The sequence below is a fragment of the Camelus dromedarius genome, chromosome 16, assembly GCF_036321535.1.
Source record: "Camelus dromedarius isolate mCamDro1 chromosome 16, mCamDro1.pat, whole genome shotgun sequence".
Lineage (NCBI taxonomy): Eukaryota > Metazoa > Chordata > Mammalia > Artiodactyla > Camelidae > Camelus > Camelus dromedarius.
Window position 1 is genome coordinate 32,244,272 of NC_087451.1, and position 18,258 is coordinate 32,262,529.

General features: G+C 39.1%; 1 protein-coding gene across 2 annotated transcripts; it reads left to right on the top strand.

The window, feature by feature from the left end:
- The first annotated feature begins 7,328 nt into the window (after positions 1–7,328).
- SUMO2 (small ubiquitin like modifier 2) lies at positions 7,329–17,622 on the top strand. Of its 2 annotated transcripts, XM_031469733.2 has the most exons (4): positions 7,329–7,518; positions 9,125–9,256; positions 14,506–14,577; positions 16,964–17,622. In XM_031469733.2, exons 1-4 carry the CDS (start codon positions 7,498–7,500, stop codon positions 17,024–17,026), a joined length of 288 nt encoding a protein of 95 aa, XP_031325593.2. In that variant the 5' UTR covers positions 7,329–7,497; the 3' UTR covers positions 17,027–17,622. The 2 variants fall into 2 exon arrangements, with proteins under 2 accessions (XP_031325593.2, XP_064351607.1); XM_064495537.1 differs by lacking the exon at positions 14,506–14,577 and having other exon boundaries at positions 7,347–7,518.
- The last annotated feature ends 636 nt before the right edge of the window (positions 17,623–18,258 follow it).

An 18,258-nucleotide genomic window follows, 5' to 3' on the forward strand; every position in this document is an offset into this window, starting at 1 on the left:
TGCACTGCCTGCAGGCCCCAACCACCAAGGCTGCAGGGGGCTTCTCCTCTTGGCCACAACCACCCCGCTGCGGCACTCTACACGTGTCCCTCCCTCCTGGCCTCGACAATGCGACAGGGAAAACAGCGCCAGGGGCAGCGTATCCTCACAGTAACGCTTTCGCCAGATCAGGCGCCGCCGGGGACAACCCCGAGCCGGGCAGAGAGAAGGCCCCCAGAGACGGCGGGAGCGGCGGCGATGTAGCTGCGCGTGCGCGGGCAAAGGCTGGCTCTTGGGTTTGTTGCGGGCGTGAGCGAGCCCTCCACCTCTCCTGACTCTGGCTTTACTCCCTGCTTCTTGGTCTGCAGGTTAGCGTCGTCGCCGCTGTTTCTCTGAGTGGTGTCCTTGGCAAGAGGGTCCCGTTGTTCAATCGGGCTTGTGTACGAAGGTAGTCGCCGTCACTCCCACCCCAAAAAGCTCAAGAGGCATGGGGACAAAATAGATGCAGCTGAAACAACTGAGAAATCGAGACAGCTGGGCTTAATTGAACACAAATACTGTTGTTATCTCACCAAAGAAAAGCAGGAAAAAACACTCAAATAAGGGAATCCCAGGTCTTGTTAAGGAAAACCTCAAAAGTGCTCTGGTAACAATAGTAGTTTTTTGTTTGTTTTGTTTTGCTTTGTTGGAGGGAGGTCCAATAGGACCTCTCTTGAAATTTTATTTCAAATAATTTCAAAACACAAGGTATATGAATTTTAGTATATAGTATATATAACAAAAACTTCTCAACCTCCACACTATTGACATTTGGGCCAGATAATTCTGTGTTGTGAGAGCTGTCCTGTGAGTTGCAGGATGTTTAGCAGAATCCGTAGCCTCTATCCACTAGATGCCAATAATACCCCTCAAGAATTGTGACAAGCAAAAATGTCTCTAGCGGGTAGGGGCAGGGGGGACAGGATGAAGGCACTCAAAAGATACAAACTCCCAGTTACAAGATAAATCAGTAGTAGGGATGTAATGTACAGCATGACAAATATAATTAACTCTGCTGTATGTTATACATTGAAATTGTTAAGAGTAAATCCCAAGAGTTTTCATCACAAGGAAAAAATTTTATTTCTTTAATTTTGTATCTATGTGAGGTGACAGATGTTCACTAAACCTATTGTGGGTATCATTTCATGATGTATATAAATCAAATCATTTTTATGTACACCTTAAACTTATACAGTGCTGTATGTCAATTATATCTCAACAAAACTGGAAGAAAAAAATGTCTCTAGTATTCCCAATATCCCCTAGGGGGCAAAATCACCTCTGTTAAGAGCTACTGTCATGGATATTCAAACCACAGAGGCACAGCTAAGTAAATATAATAGCAATGAGATATTCACCTATTTAGAAGAATTACAAAGACTGAGAAGAACATGGAAAAGTCAAGAAGTTTTAAAATGTACACCTCTTTGTCCCCATAATTACACTTCTAGGAAATAATTAAGAGGGACATTTTGAATAATCACCAAAAAAAGAGGAAATAACAAATGTCTTACTGTTAGAGAAGGCTTATGCAATCATTAAAAGGTAGTTGTAGCGAATTTTTATAGATAAAATTCAGTAATATTTTGTTAAGAACTTTCTCAATTTTGTAAATATTTAAAGTTATCAATATTTACATAGAAAAAAAAGACTGGCTCATGTATAACTGAAAAATTGTGCTCTTCACTGGAATTTGACACAACATTGTAAAATGATTATAACTCATAAAATGTAAAAAAAAAAAAAGACTGGCAAGAATGAGTATTATTACTCTTATAATCAGAAAAAGTTAAAAAAAGTTAAAAAAAGAAAAAAAAGAAGAAGTTATCTTTTAGCATGTTTACCACACAATTTTAAATTTAAAAGCAAACCCAAAATTGTGCATTTGTACAATCATATAAAAAAATTTACCTGTGGATAAAGATTGGAAATTAAAATAGGTAAGTGTTGTGTTATAGGAATGTGAATTAAAATTTTTTATTTTGTAATATATATTTTTTCTTTTAAATATATTTTACTGATGGGGGAGGGTATAGCTCAAGTGGTAGAGTGCATGCTTAGCATGCAAGAGGTCCTGGGTTCAATCTCCAGTACCTACATTAAAGCAAACAAACAAAAACTAATAATAAACAAATAGACCTAATAACCTCCTCCACACCAAAAAGTATATATTTTTTACTGATAAATGTTTTAAGTACAAATAGAGATACATACATATGTACACATACGTGAATAAAGCCATATTTGTAAAAACCTGTCTTATAACTCTATAAATGTACATCCAGCCACGTAAGACTTTAAATTGAGACATAAAATTATAAATGTGACAAATTTATTATTGGAAGAGTTAAAGCTGCTCTAGGGGGAGGGTATAGCTCAAGCGGTAGAGCACATGCTTAGCAAGCACAAGGTCCTGGGTTCAATCCCCAGTACCTCCATTGAAAAACTAAATAAATAAACCTAATTACCTACCCCCTGCAAAAAAAAAAAGAAAGAAAAAAAGCTGCTCTGGCCCTGTGGTTCTCAAACTTTAGTGAACTTCAGAATTATCTACAGGGCTTGTTAAACCACTGATTCCTGGGCTCTATCCCCAGAGCTTCTAATTCAGTAGGCCTCGGCTGGGGCCCGGGTTCCCAGGTGAAGGTGATGTTGTTGCCCAGGGGACCATCCTTTGAGAACCATCCTTCCAACTCTGTCTTTTACAGTGAGAGTAATCAAGCACAAACAGGAATTTGAAGAGGACAGCTATTATGTATATTTGGCTCAACTGCAAAATATAAACTTTGTTCAGTTTGTTTCTGTTCGTTTTATACAGCTTCAAGTCATTGGGCCCTTCTCAAATCCAGTAATGGATGCAGGAGTAGGACTGGAGCATTTCATGAGGTTAGAAGAACTTGAAATTGTGATACCAGAGTAGAGACTGCATAATTGACAGTTTACCTGACAGGAACTCTAACAGAAGCATTTTTGGTATTCTTATGCCAAGTATTATGTTACTATTGCACCAATAATTCAATGAACATTTATCAAGGACTAGCTCTCAGGACCTTGTTATTTGCTGAGACTAAGAAACTGAAAAGCAACGATACTTGCCCTCAAAAAGCTTACAGGGCCATTCTCAATTTGTACAATATGTATATTTTATTCAGTGAATGTATTGTGAAAAGGAACAATATTTCCCTACATGGTACACCCCAGCTGACACATTCAAAGTGAAATAAAGAGTGTGTGCCTAGAATGCAGAGGTCCTGGTACCTCCCCAGTACCTCCATTAAAAGAAATAAGTAAACCTAATAAACCTAATTACTCCCCCCTTCCCCACCCCCCAAAAAGTGAACTGTGCCAAGTCCTTGACTTTGACTGTTTGTGCAGTCTTGGGTCCCACCTTTTTTGCCATGACCCCAAGGATAGAAAGTTGGAAGGTTTCCACAATATCACCGTTCTGTCTCCAGATTTCTTGCAGTATTCAGGGACTGAGTATTCAGTACTCCTGCAGGATTCACAGAGAGAGCTCAAGTACTCAACCAAAAAAAATTGTTAGAATGTGAGGAAATTTGATGGTATAAACTACACACAGCTTAGTCATCTGTATTATAAGTTTTATGTGTTTCTCAGGGTTTGGGACAAGGATTTCAAGCTCTAAACACTTTCTGTGATTCTTGTTTTCCTGCCCCTTTTAGGAATGATGTGTTTTCTTTGGCATCTGACCCTGAGGAATACATTCTGGCTGGTTCCCCTTATTCTTACCTTCTACTTCCTTTGATGTTTAATTATTCAATTATTGATATTTAATTAGGTTTCTAGAGGAATTAGGCCTTTCTTGGTGAAAACTGCTCAATACACAACTCCCTCATTCATTTCTTCATGGGCCTATTAGGATCCAGAAACTGAGCTGGGTGTTCAGAACTGTAAACAAGACAGACTGCTCTCATGGAACTGCCACTTGACAACCAAACAAAAATTGAATCAAAACAATTTGACTGGTGCTCCTAACATTAGTCTAGGATTTTTTTTTCTGCTTGTTTTCTCTCTGAGGCCTTCCATAGGAGCCTGGATGCAGTCCTATGGTAATTAAGCTGTCTGGGCTCTGAGTCAGAAAGCCTGAGTTCTCCTAGCTTTGCCACTTCAAGTTGGGTGACCAAGTTGCCCAGCCTTTCTATGTCTCAATTTCATCACTGTAAAATGGGGATAATAGTAACAGAGGCTTTGTGAGGATTAAAGGCTTGGCACAGAATTGCCACATAATAATCACTCAATTAATGTTTGCTACCGTTCGTTTTTATATACTACTCCTTGCACTTTCTTTTTCCAGACCACTCTTTTCCAGGGCACAGCCACCCCCTTTCCGCACACCTATGAATATGATAGAGGGATAAACTTAACATTGGGAAATTTCTATCTTTTTACCATTTTTTTCCCCTGGAAATTGGAAAGAGACTCAATATACAGTTTTAGTAGATTCCTTAGGCTCAGGTCACAGAATTCCAGTTTGTCACTGGAACATATATTGCTCACACGTTTGAATATGCTTAACTACTTTTTATAGAATTCCTCCTTTGCCTGAAGGTGATTTTGTAATTTAGCATAACTTTGGGGGGGGGATATTGTAGGACACATGTCACCCAGAAGCTAATGACTAAAAACCATTTGATTATTAGAGTCCCCCACATTTTACTGAGGGGGAGTTTAACATGACATATTTCTCTCTGATGGTTCTGCAGTCCTACAAGCCTGGGAAGATGTGTGGTGGCATCAGAAGACCTGGGTTCAAGAGAGCAAGGATAGCATCTCCTTTTCTTTCCCTACAGTACGTGGCACAGCGCCCAGCATTTTCATTCCCTGGCATATAGTAGGAGTTAATTTAACACTACTTGCTAGCTGTGTGATAATAGGCAAGTTACTTAACTCTTCTGAGCCTCAGTAACAAATAAATATATCCACTTGGAAGTGTTTGTATAAGAAAAAAAAAAGTGCTGATATTAGTAAAGCCCCACTCAGTGCCCAACACATGGCAGTTGGTTCTCTTCCCCTTTCACTTCTTGCATATTTCCTACCCTTCCCGTTCCGCACCCCCCCACCCCAATTATAAGTTATTTAATAAGTCAGGGACTTGTCCTTCTTTCTCTGCCCAATGCCTAGCACAGGATCTTACCCAAAGTGATAGTTTCAATTTATTCACTCACACAGTGAATCTTTACCCATTGAAAATGCTCAAAAGCTTAGAGAGCAGGTACATTCAGAGACCCCAAGTAATTGAATATAACCGAAGCAGAGGCTTCCAGGAGGAAGTGATAGAAAAGTGCTAGAATGGTTAGCCTGCACTAGCTCTCAAAGGGCTCTGTAGGTCTTATGAGAATTTTGGACTTTCTCCTGTAAGGCAGAGGATTGCCATTGAATCAAGGAGTGACAGAAACTTCACTTATTTTGTTTTTTATTTTAGAATGGTTTGTGGTTCTCAGACTTCAGACTTTAGTGTCCTTAAGAGGCACTAGGTAAGCTTGTTAAAAAGGGAGATTCCAGAGCCACACTGCCCAAGAATATGCATTTAAACCAGGATCCTGGATGATTCTGATTCATTTAAATATTCAGACACAAGTCAGACATACCACAAAACAAAAAGACCAGTTAGGAGGCTATTGCAGTAGCCCTGGGAAGATCTGACTTGAACTTAGCCTTCCCCTGCCTCCCCTGATCAATTTGACTTTCTAGGCCTGCTCTGCATCTAAGGTCTCAAGCTTCCTCTATCCCTTAGAGGACCAGCTGGCACCTGGGCAAGTCTAGTGTAGCCCAGAGACTGGACAGAGGCTGAAGAGAAGTAGACAGATTTGATAGGTATTAAAAAGGTGCAGTAGACAAGAATTGGAGATTGACTGTATGGGGAATGTGAGAAAGTCAAGGATGCCCCGTGGCTTTTTGGCTTGGAGGAATGTTACAATGGTTTATCATTCAGTGAACCTTGAACTTCAAAGCGAGGGGCCAGATGGGGAAGTAAATTGAAGAATTTTAGTTGAGATTTCCTGAGCTTGAGGTTCCTCTAGTTCATCCAAGTGGAGATGTTCAGAAGTCAGTTGAATTTATACATTGGAAGTTTGGAAAAAACTCTGGACTAGAAATCTAGATATGAGAATCACAAGCAAATAGATGGTAACGGAAGTAGTTGAAATTATCCCAGGAGAGGGAATAGAATGGGAAGAGAAACGAGATAAAACCCAGGGAACATTTAAGGAAAGGGCTGAGGAAGAAAATAATTGCAAAGGGATCAGGGCCAGGTCAGAGTCACAGTCCAGAGTCATAGGGAGGGAGTTCAAGAGGAGTGCAGAACTGGGAAACATCCTGGATTCAGCAAAGAATTCTGCCGTGACCTTGTAGAAAGCAGTTTGAGTGGAGCCGTGGGGACAGCACCAGATTGCAGGGGATTTAGGAGTGAGTGGGAGGTGAGGGAGTGAGGACAGCTGGCGTGGACATTTTTTCAAGATGTTTGGCCAAGAAAGGAGAGAGATATCAGAAGGAACTAGAATTGAGAATCTTTTTCTACGCTAACCCAGGCTTAGGAAATAATCGATGAAATCTACGGAGAGGAGCGGGAAAGATCCACAGCGCGGATGTCAGGATTGGTAAGACAGGAAAGATCTACTTCTGAACCGGATGTAAGGAGGAAATGATTGGTTTGGAAGCTTGATGTTGGGTACTTCTCTCTGGATTCGGCTTCCTCTTGGAGGTTGGGAGCCGGGCCATGAGTAAGGAGTTTGTAGGATGAACCTTTTTCCTCATAGACAAAGTATAGGCTTTCCAGGGGGACGGAAGCAGTCACTGCACTAAGGCAAGAGCCTGCTGAGAAGCTGGTTGAGGCTGAATCTTTCAAATTCAAGGAGTAAGAGGCTGACTGAGAGGGAATGTGATGTTCCTCTGACCGTGAGGAAAGCTGCATTTAGGCCACCGAACAAGAGGTTTTTGTCACAGAACCTCACGCTGGGGCTTTGATTTAGGCTCCCCTTTCCTTGCCTAGTCTGTCTGCCTTCCCCGGCCTGTGTCTCACGTCTAGGCCTCAAGCCTCCTCGTCCCCACCGAGGACCAGCTGGAAGCCATTTTGATTAAGCTCCACCACAGAAGGAGGACAATACAGCCCCGCCCAGAGCCAGGCGCGCCCCCGCGGCGGGCCGGGTGCGCGTGTCCGCGCCTCTTCCCGCCGGCCTGGCGGGCGCCGGGCCCAGGCCGGGGCGGCGCGGGGCGGGGGGTGGGGGTGGTTATGTAAGCGTTGCGCGCTCCCGCGAGGCGGCATCCAATGAGAGGCCCCGGCGGCTCGTGCTCGCGCACGCAGGGTGGGGGGAGGGAGCGCACGACGTGCGCGCGCCCTCTCCCTCCTCCACCGCTGCCGCCTCCTTCTTCTGCCGCTCCTGGTGCTGCTTGTGTGCTCGTTCGGTGCGGACCTGGTACCTCTTTTGTGAAGCGGTAGCTGAGGAGACTCCGGCGCTCGCCATGGCCGACGAAAAGCCCAAGGTGAGCTCGGCGCCGGCCTCCTCGCCTCGCCGCGCGGCCGGGGTCACGGCGCGGGCCGGGGTCCGGCCCGAGCCCGCCGCGGACTCCCCGCGCCTTCCCGGGCCCCCCACGGGGCGGCCGCGGCTCAGGCCCGGGCGCTCCGCGCCATTTTCCTCCCTCCCCTCTTCCTCCCGCCCGCGCCGGAGGAGGCCCCATCGCCCTCCCCCGCCCCCGGCCGCCTCGGAGTGCGCGCCGGGCGCGAGTTGGGCGGGCGAATCGCGGACGCCCGCGGGCCCACCGGCCGCGAGCGAGGCTTCTCGGGTCCGGCCGCCGGGGCGCGCGTGACGAGGGGCGTTAGGGCGCGCGGTGTCCCCACCTTCCGCGGACCCCGCGCCGGGCGTTGCCGCCTCCGTGGTGGCGGGGAGTTTCCTCCGCCCCGGGCTTCCCCACTCAGGGTTGGGGGCCGCGGGCACCTGGGGACCCCTGCCCCGGGCCTCCGTGGCGGGCTAAGGGCTCGGGCAGAATCAATGGGCTGCCGATGGGTGGGAAGCCGGATGCCCGTCAGGCCGTCGTGAGGGGCCGGGGCTTGGGGGTTTCCCGGGGAGTATTTCCCACTTTAATGGTCTCAGGATCCCCCGGGGGGGGGATTGGCAGGGGCTTTTCCCTGTGTGCCAAAGAAACTCTAACCTACCGAGACCATGTGGTTTTGGGAAGTTGGAGGCAGATGTACGAGCAGAGACTTTGTAGGGCTTAACTTTTTAACGCGGGTTTTGAGGCATCAGGAGCCTTTTCCCTAGAGCACTAGGGTACACACTTCTTCCTGGCACTCGGGACTTTCTTTGGTTTGTTTTGTTACATCCCCCTCCCCCTTCCTTTCTGAAGTGGTCTGGGGTCTACAAAATTCCTTCCGCACTTGATTTTGGTGAACTTCAGATTGGGTCGAAATCTACAGGGAAGACTTGGAATAAAACTGCATTTGACTCATGTCAACAAAGGGGAGGGGAGAATAAGCTTTTAACTAAAAATAAACAAAAATGAAACTACTCATAGAGGCGAACGTTAGTAGTGGTTCTGAGTTAATGCCGCTGCTCCGGAGAGAAAGTATATTCCTTAATTAGTTGGTTTTTTTTAAATGTAGTTTGAGATTTGTTATTAAACTGATTCTGGTAACTTTTTAACAAGAGATCTGTGGTGAGTTTTGAATTGCAAGCTGTAGATTTTTTTTTTCTTGCATTCTGTACTTAAAGCACTTTGAAGGGAGAAATGATGCTTATTTTTAATCTTTTTAGGGGAAAGGTATATTTTGAGTGACATAAAATATGTCATTTGTAAAAACTCAGATTCAAGAAGGCACTGCAGTAAATTGAGTGGGACCCATCTTTAAAAATCGATTGTTGACACATGGTATTGGATGTAGGCTGCTGTTTCTACGACAGCTATTTAATATTGTTACTTCGGGATTTCTCATCTTTCGGATTGATTTCAGCAGCTGAAAACAGCTGTATGTTCTTTTATCACACAAAATGAGAAACCTGTTGATTTCTGAAGCAACTTGGGCTGCTGCTGCTTTAAAAATTGTTTCTCACATCTTCCAGATTATTTCCAACTTTTACTTTTCTTTCAACAGGAAGGAGTCAAGACTGAGAACAACGATCATATTAATTTGAAGGTGGCGGGACAGGATGGTTCTGTGGTGCAGTTTAAGATTAAGAGGCATACACCACTTAGTAAACTAATGAAAGCCTATTGTGAACGACAGGTGAGGAACTGACATGTGTACTTCCACTGAATAAAACTGATTTAAAAAAAAAAAAAACCCAAACCTTATTTTCTTGAAAATAGGAATTAGACTAACATAATATTATCTTTGATAGCATGAATATGCAGTTATATACTTGACATCAGTTTTATCATACACTTGGTTTGTTGATTCTTTGTGAAAACCCTTAGGATGGTTTGGTTAACATCATATATGATTCTAGTTCTATGCCAAAAATGCATCAAATTATTTTCACAACATGTAGTCTGTTTTCAAGGGGGTGTAATTTTACTTTTATAAGAAAATAAGAATGAATTTGGTAAAATTTCTTGTCAGGCTCCCTTTTTTGAAAAATCCACTTAAGTTTGTTTTGTGTCAAAACAGTTTATTTTGACTATTTTAACCATTTGGAAATAAAATTTAAGGTTAAGGATTCCTGTATGTAAAAGTGTAATATTTTCTTTTTACACTAGTGATAGAGGTCAAGAGACTTAACTCCTGAGCCAAGCATAAATGTACCTATATTATAAGGACATTTGAATTTTATTCAGAAAATAGTAAATAGACATCAAGAAGAGGAAGTAAAAGTGAATAGACTGGGAGGTAAACTCAAACTACACAAAGAAGCTTCCTTTGGCGATGTTGAGTCTGTAACAATACAAAGACAACTTTAAAGATGACTTTTGCAAATATAACAAAAACTCTGGTAGATTCATTAATCCTGCAGTAACCTGGCAGAAGTATTTTTCTTGTTTGACCCTGAATGTATAATACTATAAAAGTTTAGAAAATTGTTTTGTTAGACTAAAGCAACTTATCTACATTGCAAATTGCCCTCCTAAAAATAGTCTCAAAATAGAATAAGGTTAAGACCTCTAGAAGTTGGGAAATTTTAGTTTGAGTTGACTTCCTCCATGAGACCTAAGGGCTTTTAAAGAAACTTCTTTTTGAGTTTGAACTAAGAAAAGGTTGATGTGTGAAGATAAAAAAATTATAACCACAGTATTTTCTTAAGAGAATTATCTTGAGAATAAAATTATTTTATCTTTACATGTCAACTTTCTCATAGTTCCCTTACAAAAGATACGATCTTCTGTATACTCATTTAAATAATTTTGGTGAAATATCCTTAACAATTAGTAAATGTGTGCTTATTAATTGTGCTAAAGAATTTTTGCGCTGGCATCGTCCCTATTTGAACGCTAGTGCCCCTTCAGGTTTCGGGAGAATTTTAAAAGGTAATCATTTTGTGGAACCTTTATGTAGCAAAATCTTATACAAATAGAAACTCATCCTTAGATTTGGTGGCTTAAAAAAAATTCTCTGTATATCTTGCATAGCTTTTCTCTAATTATTACAGAATTTCAGCTTTAAATGGTTGTGTTTTTCAACACTTCTGTGAAAACTTTCGAACTTAGAGTCAAGTTAAAAGAACTTTACATTGAATACCCATGAGCCTACTACCTAAGTTAACCATTAACAGTTTACTGTATATATCTATTGATACTCTTTATCCACCCTAAAATGGTCATATTTAAGCCTTCCCATATTGTTGGGCCCCCAAAGGAGCTTTTTGTCTGATATTTAGCAGTTTCCTATATGCATTATACCATTTTGCCAGAAAAACCAAAACGTAGCCCATGCTTTGTAGTCCAGATTATCCTTACAGGAAATTGTCCTGTAAGATCTAGTTAGTGGATCAGTCAAGAATTTGGGAGGCTTCCTACTATGTTAAAATAAATTTACTGTATTACCCAGTGTAAATAAAGTTTTCCTTGAAGTTTTTCCATTATTAGGCATAAGGTTGGGATTATATTTGACTAAACTGGTTGAGGCCACTCTTAACTTGCAGTAGAGGGAGAACAACATTGGTAATCCATAGAAAACATAATTCCACTACATAGCTGTTGGAATGCAAATATGATTTGAAGATACTATCCAGGAAGAATGTGGAAAGATATTTATTCCTATTTTCCTCTTAAATTGGTAATTATGTCAGAATTTTGAGTGAAACAAGATTCCTGTTTAGTTTTCAAATGGTTTCTCTGATTCTGGGGAAGAGGGAGTTGAAGTGTCATCTAATTGGGCTGATTTCCCTGCTTTTTAAGTGTAGGTACAGACTATCAAAAGACTGAAATATTTACCCAATCTAATTTGCACGGCTAAAGTTTTTTTGGCAGGTGGGAATTCTTGACCAAAAATTTCCCATCAAGATTAATTGACTGCTCATATTTACTTTCTGATGAACTCATTTGGCATTGTATCTCTGGAGGAGTTCCAGTGAATGCCTAAGAGGCATCTCAAACTAAACATGTAAAAGAGGACCCTTAATTCTACTAGAAATCTTTCTCTGGTGTCCTGACTCAATAAATAGCACCATTCTACAGATAATTGTAAGGTCAAGACCTCAGGGGCCTTCTTGATGATACTTCATAACTCAAAGTCCATCAGCAAATTCTGTTCTCCATCTAAACCTGTGCTGTCCAGTACAATAGCCACAAGCCACAGGTGACTGTTCACCACTTGAAATGTGGCTAGTACAAATGAAGATGTGCTATAAAGTGTAAAAATGTCAGTCATCTGCTGAAATGATATTTTGAAGATGCTGAATTAGAACGTTTTTATTAAACTTACCTATTTTTTAACTTCTTAATGTGGCAACTAGAAAACTTAAAATTACATATGTGGCTCACATATTTCTATTGGATAGTGCTAAGCCCTCAACTATTTCATTCTATGCTTGCTCAGTTACTATCTCAGAGACTTCTCTGGTTCATTCTGAGTACCCTTGTTCCCCATCACTCAATCCTCTCACTCTTTTGTTCTTGTGTTTTTGATTTGTTTTTTGCATTGATTGTGGTCTGTATTTGTCTGCACTAAAATGTAAGTTCTATGGGCATAGGACCTTTTTGTTCACTATTTCTCTACAGCCTAGACAAATACCTGGCATATAGAATGTGTTCACATGCTTGTAAAACGATAGAGAACATTCAAACTGGCATCTCCAGAGGTTGGTTTCTAAATAAGTTTTTCATTCATGTGTAGAATTAGAGTTTGCCAGCTTTATATCAGCCACATATCCTTCAGCTGAGTGCTTACAATTCCATTTTAGTGTGGATTTGCCCTAACATTGTTTATTGGAGTATCAGGTGGTTTCAGAGAGCGCAGATTCTTTGGTTTAGTACACTTCATTGGTGTGAAGTGAAAAATGGGGACCCAGTGGGGCATAACTCCAAAGCTCAGGGATGAGATTTGTACAGAAGAGGAAACCAAATACTGGTTTAATGTAAATTCATTGTTTGAATTTACATGGTTTATGGAATCTTAAAGGCAAGTTTCCTGAATTTTGGACTTTTGATCTCTGGCAAAATAAAAGCTTTTATTGATAAGGAGAAGCATAAAAACAGGTGGCAATAAAGGAATATAATTTGCTTATGTTCTCCTGGCCCTGCCTTCCCCCCAGCATATAGAAAGTGCTTAGTATTTTGTTGAAGCAAGGAGTCTCCAATGGCGTATTTGCGAATATATAATACTTAGTGATTAATGACTTGATGTTGAATTATTGGTTGCTTTGTGTAATTGCAAATTTAATTTGAATGTCATGAGGAGTGAATTAAGGTTATGGATGTCACCTACCTGGTGAGGGATTGCTTGTACTCCTCAAGACAAGGGCTAATCTGAAAGTGGTATGTGTTAAAGACTAGAGTTTTAAAGGAAAGCAATATGATCTTCATGTGGCAAGTGGTTTTAAAGGGCAATTCAGTGAATCCTTGTTAAGGGAATACAGGTGTTAAACTTTATACTTTGTGTTAGTATCTTTAGTCCTAGGAACTCAGTTTAATTTTCTCTTAAATATCAGTTGAAACAGGGAGTTTGTAACAATAATTATAGTTTGTAATTTGAGCATGATACAAGAGTGACTTTGTAAGATGCTTCCCAGAAAGCTATTTTTCAAGTTAATGTACTTACAGCATACCTCCAAAGTACTTTATTTTCCTATCTTGTTCTCACATGGCTGCAGTTACTAACAGCTTTGCTGTTTAGCTCCTTTCCCCTTCTCCCTATTCCTCTTATCCCCATTCCTGTGTCAGGTAGGTAATGCTAGATAAGTAAAACATTGGAGTCCCCTTGGCAGAAGGGCATGCCATTTATCTCTTAAAATACATATAAAATCTTCTTGAAACTAAACTCTAGTAATTTTTATTTTTAATTTTTTTAACAGAGGTACTGGGGATTGAACCCAGGACCTCATGCATGCTAAGCATGCAGTCTACCACTGAGCTATACCCACCCCCATAGTAATAGAACTTTTTAATTTCCTTTTTGTAATAAAGCTCCCCAACTTAGTAGCTTTATGTTTATTAAATAAAAAACAGAAGATGAAGCATGGTTAGATGAATATTGCTTTTTATCCATTTTATTCCTTTAGTATGTAGCACTTAAACCATGTGCAAGAGATACAGTATATAACTAAGTCTAGATTCCTATCCCTCCTAGAGCTAATTTTCTAATAAAAGGTTGACAAATAATAATTGCACATTTTGGTAAGTACTAAGAAGAAAATTAAAAAGCAAGTGCTTCTTTTGAGCTATTCCAGGAATTTCATGGATGTAGATTGTGGTCTCATGGATGGTCTTAGGAACCAGTTATTGCCTTGTGTTCTGGTGGAAATGTCCTGACTGTCAAAGTATAAGAACTTGTGAAATAAGTCTGTGCTGCGCCTGCCATTGTGCTGGGTTAGGACTTAGGTTGCTTTTACAGAGTGGTAGAAATGTTTGGTTAGACATGAAGATAAGGTAGCTTTTAGGCAAAGTTTTATTTTAATCTTTACACTTTTTTAGGTGACTTCAGTTTTCATTAGTGTTAAGGTTTTTTTCCTTTTGGATCATTCTTTAACACGCGTTGAGGAATGTTGCTGTGTGCCTGTGTTACTTTAAATTTCCTTTCAGTATCTTTCTCACTCATTTAAATGCACTCTTTGACTCAAGGTATGATCTACTCAAGCCTGCAGAAGCTATGGTCTCAAAAGAAATTACAGCTTTTTTAAAAGAACTTTTTTAAGAAAAATATTTTTCCAAAGAAATTTACACATTGAGTTTAAAGAAACTGATAATCACTCCAAATTATTTAACCAACATAGAAATGGTAACATATCTCTCTTTTAATACAGTCATGGCCAAATAATATGCATATAGTTTTAGTTCTTACTGTTTCTATGCATTCTTACTGCTTTTAAACTCTTTGTCCAGGGTTTGTCAATGAGGCAGATCAGATTCCGATTTGATGGGCAGCCAATCAATGAAACAGACACACCTGCACAGGTAAAAATTTCTTTGGGCTTATTGGAAAATTTGATATTTTTGTAATTTTCTCAAGAGCTTTATTTATGAACTTCTAGACATTGGAATATAGTTCTTTACCATAGTTCATAGGTGTGTAAAATATGGCCAAAAGGGAACAGAAAGAAAAAAAAAGGAATAGATTCTGGAACTGCCAATGGTTTTTAGATATCTGGTTATCACTTTAAATAAAGTTAGTAAGTCATTTAGTTACTTTAACCCATATTTTTTCCCTCTTGCCAGCATCATTTGGAAAAAATAATTCAAATTTCTGTCTGTTTCTTCAGAAGGTTGTTTTCCTTTTGTTTTCGTTGCTACAGCTCTTACTTATGCTCAAGGTTCCCCACAAGTGGTTGGTTGATGGTTGATCCTAACCATTTTAGCTCCTTATGCTGAATTACCTTTTACCTGTACTTCTGAACTGAAGGGAACTAGTGGCTCTAACTACAGGTCTCTTGATAGTTTATGTTTAACAGTGAGGGCTTTCCAAACCCCAACTACAAAAAGATTGTCTGATTCCTTAATCTCTTGACATTTCACTTCAGTTGTTCTTTCACTTTGTAAGGAATCGCCTGGGCTGTCTTCTATAGCAGAATTTTTTTGTCTTTGTTTTTCTTACCTTCTCAAATTCTACTGAAGACTTCCACTTTTGGAAAAAAAATTCTTTGATAGAAAATTAAGTTGGAGCCCTTGGACCTTTAAATTTGTTTTATTCCCCCCATAAAAACTGAAAAGCGATAAATATGGTATGAATAAAGCAGCACATTCAGATTGTGGTTTTGTTGATAATCTTCAAAAATTAGAAATGTCTATGAGTTGTACTTAAGGGAAGACTGTTTTGAAGAAATTTCCATTGGCGAGTTTCAAAGAAGCAATTACAGTGTGTAGCCAGCCACAAGGGGGAGCTGAAGTCTCTTGATGAATGAGAGAAAAAGTTCTCTCGTATTCTTTGAAGGCATTTAAAGTTTCACTATAAAATTTAACCTTTTAGTAGTTTCATTTCAGTGGATAGGCTGAAGATCAGTTTTGATAGTTTTAAAAGAATAAAAAGAACACATTATGCTAAACTCCAATGATAATGTATTTTCTGTCTTTTGAAGCCCTCACCCACCACAAAAAAAAAGTTCTGGAACTTATCTTTTATGCAGTTGCAAATATTAAATTGTGAAGGATTTGTTCAGAACTGCATTATAAAATCTTCAAATTGAATTTGAAATTGAACTCATTTTAGCATTTGAAATTGCATTCATTTTAGAGTGAAATTAATTCATTTTAGAATTGTTCTCCCAGTATTTATTAAATAGAGGAATTGTGATAATTTAGAACATCTTAGCAGTCAGTTTTAATAGCAATATAATTATCATGTACCCATCATTCTGTTAAGTACTTTACTTTCTTTGACTCTTAATTCTCATCATTGAATGCTGTCCCATTTTACAAAAGAGAGAATTGAGACTTAGGGCTAAAACATTAAGATAGTAATGACTACTTTTAGTATATTTGAACTTCATTAGAAACAATTCCCTTTTTTGTCTTTGGTGCCCAAGGTGGTGGTTTTATCTTCAAAAATAACCAGCTTTTAGGAAGAATTTTTCATGGGTGATTATCAGCCTAATAAATTGTTACAAAGTTTATTTACTATGCCATATGTACCAAGATCTATCTATCGTCGACATTGTTTTGTGTATAATGTCTAGGTAGTGAACCTTGTAAACTGAATAGCGTTTTAAATTTTAATTTTTTTAACGTCTCTTTTTGTCCATATCTCTTTCCCTACTGCATAGTGGTAACCACTGTTTTGTGCATAGACAAGGATATTTTCATGTTATACACATACACGGAAACTTAAAATACACAAATGGAATCATACTATAAGCTGTTGCTGCCTAGTTTTAAAATTTTTTTAGCCTGACACAGTAAGGGGTATTTCCATTTCTGCACATGTAAATCTACTTGTTCTTTAATAACAGCTACAAGATGTTTTATGTATGAATGTAACATTTCTTTGGGTTTCTATTGATATTTAGGTTATTTTCAGTCTTTTGCTCATCTATACAACATTGCAGTGAGATCCTTTATACACATTACTCTTATTTTCAGTAATTAAAGGTGAAATGATTTAACTCATGGACATACTCAGCTTTTTAACTCAAAAACTTAGTTTTCTATAGTCTTCATAAAAAAGAAGACCACGTGAAAAATTATTTAAATCTAAGCTTGATTCTACTTTAAGCTATGGGACATCTAAATAATGAACACTGGAATTGGGTGAAACTTGTGCAATTTTTCAGGATATTTAAGTCAGATAGTTATAAATTTTAAGAGCTGAATAACCAATGGCCGATTTGTTTTTTCCCGTTTATGCTAGTTGGAAATGGAGGATGAAGATACAATTGATGTGTTCCAGCAGCAGACAGGAGGTGTCTACTAAAAAGGGAACCTACTACTTTACTCCAGAATTCTGTTGCTCCAGACCAAGAAGACATTCTCAATTAGAAGACGGCAATTTGGTTCCACCACATCCTGACTACTACAGTATAGTTTTCTCTATTCTTTCATTTTCCCTTTCCCCATTCCTTTATTGTACATAAAGTAACTGGTGTATGTGCACAAGCATATTGCATTTTTTTTTAAACTAAATGGCCAATGGTATGTTTTGATCGACATCAAATGGAGATGGGATGGGGAAAAATACTGGTTCTGTGAAAATACCCCCTTTCTCCATTAGTGGCATGCTCATTCAGCTCTTATCTTTATATTCCAGTAAGTTATTTTGCGCTCACTGTTTAACAAAAAAAGAACAACATAAAAATCCTTGCATACCTTGTTGGATTGGAGAATTTTAATGTTTTTCATTTATCATTGTAAAACCAAGGACAATTTTATAACTTTTTTGTACGTAGCTGTTACATGTAGGGCAATCTGTCTTTAAGTAGGGATAAATTACTCTAAAAGAAATGAATCCTAGATAGTTTTCCCTTCAAGTCAAGTGTCTTGTTGTTTAAATAAACTTCTTGTTTAAAATGAGCTGTTTTCTTTATTCTGAGGAATATTAAATAGAAAGTTGAAGCTTAGGAAAAAATATGACCTGAATAGACACCTGCTAGAAGAAAGAAAGAAAGTTATTTTGCATTTCTGACAGACTAATGCAAAACAGAGAATAACAAAGTTATATAAATGACTAGCAACGAATGTTTCAGCTTCCTCTCTGTTCAAAAAGTTTAGGCAGTTCCAAATATGCAACTTCACTAGCAAAAAAATTGGTTCATCATGTTGTGGATTTACTCGTGTGTGTGTGTCTGTTTCTTTTGTAACCACTACTTGAGGCAAAGTGGGTTAGTAATACAGCTAGGAAAAAAATTATTTTGCTAATTTTACTGATAAATCACTTCATCATTCTAAACCACATTTTGTCTCATGGTAAATCTTCCCTAACCTAAAAATAGAGATTTTATTCCTTATTTGAGGATGTTGAGGGACAGAAAATATTTACCTACATATATCCATTTTTACAGCCTTAAATATATAGGGCACTGCTGTTTTTAAATTCAAGTGTATGGGGAAAGATAACAGCCACAGTACGAATAAACAAGATATTAGAGCTGGAAAGATATGTAAAGATCATCTAATTTTAATCCGTTTTAAAGATGAGGCTGAGGTCCA